Source organism: Pteropus alecto, unplaced genomic scaffold (assembly GCF_000325575.1).
Source record: "Pteropus alecto unplaced genomic scaffold, ASM32557v1 scaffold56, whole genome shotgun sequence".
Classification (NCBI taxonomy): Eukaryota; Metazoa; Chordata; class Mammalia; order Chiroptera; family Pteropodidae; genus Pteropus; species Pteropus alecto.
Genome location: NW_006438871.1, coordinates 747,094 through 752,748, shown reverse-complemented (window position 1 = coordinate 752,748; position 5,655 = coordinate 747,094). Strand labels below are relative to the sequence as shown.

Genomic DNA, 5,655 nt, shown 5'->3' with positions numbered 1-5,655 from the left:
CCTCCAGCGGGAACGTCGGGCACCTCGCCTCCTAGGACGCGAGGCCCAGGAGGGAGGGAGTCACCGCGGACTGTGCCGGCAGCGCCTGTGCCAGCGGCCCCGTCGGCCGACCCGCAGTGGGCATGGCCGGCCCCAGGACCGGCGCTCAGGGCGGCCCGGCTGTGGCCAGCGCCTACGCCGGCACCTGCTGCACCTCTGCCGGGTCCACGGGGCAGCTCCGGCGCCCACAGGGCACCCTCTTCATCAGCCGCTGCAGCTTGCCGGGGAAGCTCCTGCTGATGTGGCGGTACAGCAGCGGCATCACCGAGCTGCTGGAAAAGGCCAGAAGCCGCGACACGTCCTTAGCTAGAAGCAGCGCCCTCAGGGGGTGCCCGTCTGCGGGCTTCCCCCGCAGGGCCAGGGACGTGTGCCCCAGGAGCATCAGGTAGTGGGGCGTCCACAGCCCGAACTGCGCACACACGGTGGCCACCAGGAGCCTGTGCACCGAGGGGTCCAGCCTCCCTGAGTCCTGGTCGAGGGGCGTGTCCTCCTTCCGGAGCCGGGAGATGAGCACGAGGGCGTAGAGCGCGGCCAGGCCAGGCACCAGGTACCCCACGAACACCATGATGGCGTCGGCGGCCTCTGTGTCCTGCATCTTGGCACACTCGACGGCCTGGGCCGCCACGTGGCTGCAGATGTGGAGGAGCAGGGAGGAGAAGCTGGCGAGCAGGGCCCCGCCCCAGACGAAGCCGCACACGTGCCTGGCGTTGTACACGCTGGACATGTAGGTGCGCGGCAGTGCGCGCGCGATGTAGCAGTCGAGGCTGAGCAGGGCCGTGGAGTACATGGTCACCAGGGCGCACACGTCGAAGAGCACCAGCAGCGTGACGTGCACCTCGCCGCTGAAGCCCCACAGCGCCCACCCGGAGGCGGCGGGGCCCAGCAGGTGCGCGGGCGCCAGGGCGCTGAGGATCAGCCCCGCCACGGCCATGTTCACGAAGTAGACGTCGGGCATGCTCATGCTGCTCTGGTCGTGCAGGTTGACCAGGACCAGCAGCGCGTTGTAGGCCAGGCCCACCGGGACGCCGACGACCAGGTAGAGCAGGGAGAAGCCCGACAGGGCCAGGTGGAAGTGCGGGCAGAGGGGCTGGTCCTCGCCCCTGCCTGTGCCGTTGAGCGGGCCGCAGCTCCACATGGCACTGGGCTCAGCTGGGCTGTGGAGAAAGCAGCAGGAAGTCAGTCTCCTCCGTGGCCCCCGAGCTCTGCAGGGGGAGGATGTGGCGCCGAGCCTGGGCGGCTGGGGACCCGGCTGCTTCTGGGAGACACCTGGCACCCGGGGTCGGAGACCTGAGAGGGAGCCTGCAAGTGTCGTGCGAGGCCTGGGACTTCCTGGGGGTGGACGAGCGCCTGTGGGAGCCTGAGCCCGCCAAGCGCCCCACGGCGAGAGGCAGACAGGTGTGGGCATGGGCCCCGGCGCTTCCCACCTCGCGGGCCACGTGCAGATGGAGCAGGATGGTGGCCTGTCCATCCCAGCGTGGGGTCCTGCGTGTGCTGCTCGGCATCAAGAACTGAGTGGGGACTGGCAGGTGGTGTCATGATACGAAGAAGGAACAGAACTGTCCCGCCTTTGGAGGAAAACCTCACATCAGGGAGGCCTGGCCCAAGCACACCTGTGTGCAGACCGAAAGCCCCCTCGGCAAGTGCACCCAGGGCAGATGGCCCAGGCCACAGCGAGGCCACCCACCCACGTGGGCACCGCCCCGCCCCGGGAGCCACCATGTGACAGCCGTGTGACGTGGAGGAAGGGCTGTGTGGCCTGTAGACTGGTCAGTCATGCAGTACACTCACAACCTTTACCACCGTCTGCCACCTCCCGCCACCACGGGCTCGGGGGGAAATGGAGGAAAGCAGGGGGGCAGGGGCCCTGGCAGCGTTCCTCTGTCCCTACCATGGTACGTGCCTGCGTGTGTCCGTGACGTCTGAGCACCGGGGCGGGGGTGGGGTCTGCTCCGGGGCAGATGGGAGGGACACCGAGTTGGTGGGGATGTCTCGCAACCCTAGTGAATGCTGCCCAACAACCTGTGACGATGGGTGTCAGATGGTAACGAAGGTGCTGGGCACGGACGGCTGGGCCGGTTATGCCACCCGCAGGAGCAGTGTCTCAGCCACAGTGAGGACACAGGCTCTTAAATCTGGCCGGAGCACCTCAGCCTGTGGGGCTGGATCCCAGGGGGCAGGGCGCGCCAGGCCAGACGGTGTCCCCAGGACAGCTCAAGCCCCTCCCGGGCACGGTTCCGTGGGAAGCTTTGGTTTCTGGTTGGGCTGCGGGAGGGGTCTTGTCGGGGTCGTCTTTCAGCTGATCTCACGGCGGCCTCCTGGCCCGCGTCTCCTTCCTGAACACCTTGGAGCGGCCGCAGACTGCAGTGCTGTCTCCCGCCCCCGTGTGCCTGGTCCCCTCCAGCTCAAGGCTCCTGCCTGCTGAGCCCCGGGAGCCCGCAGTTGTGGGGGCTCCCACCAGACCTCACTGGCCACGAGTCCCCAGGACACATGACATTTGTGTGGCCTCTGTGGACATTTATCACCCTAGAGTGTCCTGTCCGTGCTGTGACCAGCCCATAGCCAAACCTCACTACTCTGACCTTGCCTGGAATGCATGGCCTCCGAGGACTCCTGGGGTCCACCTGGGGCGTCCCTACTAATCTGTTAACCTTCCTCCTCCCGTGGGGACAGGAGGTGGGGGCCGCAGCCCCTGAAAAGGGAAGTCGTCTTCTGTCTGAGAAGAGGGGTCGTCTCCTCCGGCAGCAGCAAGCTTGGGCTGTGCAGGGACCACCCCTGAGGAGGGCGCGCTTGGCCCCACGAGACCGGATCCTTCTCCCCAGCCCTGCCACCTTCCCTTTCGCTCCACCAGTCAACGGGTGTGTGGCACCCCTGCCATCTTCTTGGCCCGTCTAGCTTCCAGCACATTCCAGGCCCACCAAGCCACAGCCCCATACCTTTATGCCATGTCCCCCGTGTCCCTGTGCCTGGACCGCACACCCCGGCAGGAACGGCAGCGCAGCAGAGGGGGCACAGGGGCGCAGGGAGGGTGCGTGCGCTCCTGGGAACCCAGCCTCCTTTCAGCGCAGCCGTGCGGCGTGGGCTTCCTGTGTGCGTGTGCACGCGCGCGCGTGTGTATGCGAGAGCCCGGGCCCCGCGTGGAAGCGCCGGTCTCCCCTCGTGAGTCACTCCTGGCTCTGCCTCCCTTGGCAGGCGCGGCCCCTCCCGTCTGTTTACAGCTGGTTTCAGGAACAAGCGCTGCGCCTGGCCGGGCCGGCCCCGCCCACGCCCCGCCCCCGTGGGGGCGGGGTCAGTCAGGGGCTCTTTGGAGACCAAGGACAGCGCCGGGAGGAGTCGGAGGAGTCGTTGCTTTGGCTCGGGCGGGTGGGCACAGAAAGCTCTGTGAAGCTTCAGTGGTGGCCGAGGGCAGCTCAGAACTGGACGCCCTGGCGGTCACTCAGTGAAAGGAGCCCAGCGGCCAGGGACCAGGCCCCCCTGAGGGCGGAGTTGCCCGCTCGTCCTTCCTGCGGGGCTCCTCGGGCAACCTGGTGAGGGGTCGCCAAGGGCAGCCGCGAGGGGCAGCAGGAAGGGCGGCCTGCGGGGGCGCAGCCGGCTCTGTGCGTGGGACACTGTCGCGGGAGACAGTCTGCTGCGTTTCCTTCAAGCCTCCCGGCCCCTGTGGTGCGGGTGCAGGCGCGGGCTTCAGAAATGCGCCGAGTGCCCGCTGACGGGCCGCTCGCAAACCTCGCCTCCTAGGCGCCGGTGCACAGCTCCGCATCCGCTCTGAGGACGACTCCGATCTCGGGCAGGGCACGGGCTCAGCGGTCCACTCTTCATTCGCTCTCAGTCTGAAAATGACATGCTTAGCTCTGTTCCGCCGTTCTTCCTGGGGGACCTCGTCTCTCCAGGCACTCCTTAGACATCTTGTGACGAGTGACACGTGATGGAGCAGCCACTTCGTTTTACAGTTGCAGGTGTCTGGCGTTTTCCAGCGTGGGAGATGTTCACGCTCACCCGGATGAGGTCACAGGGTCAGAGGGGTGGGAGAGAAGGGGACACCTCTGACCAAGCGAGAGGCCCCCGGGGACACAGAGGGGCCACAGGCTGGCCCTCCCACCCCATTTCCTGTGGCCACCCACTCCCCTTCCGCGGGCCCGTTTGTGAGTCCAGATGGGAGCAGAGACTTCCCACCAGGCTGTGGGAAGAGGCAGGGCCTGAGAAGGGGGTTTGGCCGCCCACCTGCGGGCACAGGCCTCGGGCGGCAGGTGGCTTCTCGTTAGGTCTGTCCTCCTCCCTGAGAAAGGGAGCTTGGGGCGCAGAGCTGCACAGGGGCTCTGCTTCTCTGCCTCCTGAGACAGGACGGGCCGGCAGGCAACCCCGCCTGGGCCTGGGGCTCGTGCACGAAGCACTGCAGTCTGCCCGCGATCATCTGTTTGCAAAGGAGACCCGTCATCCTGCCTGTCACCTGCTGCACCCCTCAGCTGAAGGGGTCAGGCTCGGCGAGGACAGCGGGCTCTTGTTCAGCCTTAGGGGCAGCATGCCCGCCCCTGGTGCTGTCCACACACCCCCTGGCCAGGGCCGCCTCCCCCCACCTCACTGCACTGCCCATTGGGCTTCCCACCCTCTGGGCCTGTATGCCCACCCCACGAGCACCAAGCGCTGGGACAGCTGGGTGCTCACCCCTCCTCTGCCCCATGCCTTCGCTCTGTCGCCTCTGCCAGGCCACCTCCAGACTCACCAGCTGGTTCGGCCACCTTCTTCTCGTTCTTATCGCTGCCTCGCCCATGTCCCGAAACCCTCCCCCACGACTCTCAGGACTGGCGCCCGCTTGCAGCGTCCAGGCCCTGTGCCAGTGACCACAGCGACAGCCCCAGCCACGCCCCTCATCAGACGAGGCACCAGGAGTGGCCGACCTGCTGCCCTCCTCCTCCCCAGGACTGCACCCCGGTCCCTCCTCGTCCCCGTGGATTCCTCTCCCGCCAAGCTGGCTGTGTCACCTCAGCTGGTGCTGCTTCTGTCCCCGAGCCTTCCCCTTCTGCCTGGCCAGGTCCCAGCCTCCTCCCAGTGGCTCTTCCAAGCTGGAACCCCTTCCTGACCTCACGCCACTGGGGCTCAGGCACACAGGAGATGCCTGTGTGTGACCTGGGGTGTGCCCGCCTCCCCAGAGCAAACAAGCCCAGAGTCACTCTCCTCCCTGCCCCCCGATCTCTGTGGGCAGACCGACCCCCGCATCTCGGGGTCCTGGCCGGAGTGGGGTCCGTGCTGGTTCTCTTCCGCAGTGAGTTCTCCGGGAAGATGGACTGCACGTCAGCCTTGGTCTGCCGAGCAGGGCACACCCAGCGCGAGCAGGTGCGTTGCCGCTGGGTTCACAGCAGTGCCGGCGGCTGGGCGGCTGGGCCCTGATCACTGGCTCGTGGGACGTGGCCCTGGGCCCCTGGTTAGAGACGGCAAGCCCCAGGCCAGGGGAGGAGCTGCCAGCTGGCCTGCTTTGTCAGGCACTGGGAGTCCGGCTGGGAAAGGAGAGGGAGGCACCCTTCAGGCCAGGGACCTGTGCGTGGAGCTGTCCACCATGGTCCCGGTTCAGCGTTATCGTCTTCCTGTGTGGTCATTCATTAATGATCTGAAGGTGATTCACACACC

General features: G+C 67.1%; 1 protein-coding gene across 1 annotated transcript; it reads right to left on the bottom strand.

Annotated features, from left to right (window-relative positions):
* Positions 1-61: 61 nt before the first annotated feature.
* On the bottom strand, positions 62-1,543 carry GPR146 (G protein-coupled receptor 146). Its single transcript, XM_006915895.2, has one exon. The coding sequence runs from the start codon at positions 1,505-1,507 to the stop codon at positions 173-175; it is 1,335 nt and encodes a 444-aa protein (XP_006915957.2). The 5' UTR covers positions 1,508-1,543; the 3' UTR covers positions 62-172.
* Between the last annotated feature and the right edge of the window lie 4,112 nt (positions 1,544-5,655).

What these genes read in the sequence shown, in the direction of transcription:
- GPR146 (XM_006915895.2), bottom strand. Translation starts at nt 1,507, where the DNA reads ATGGACAGGCCACCATCCTGCTCCATCTGCACGTGGCCCGCGAGGTGG.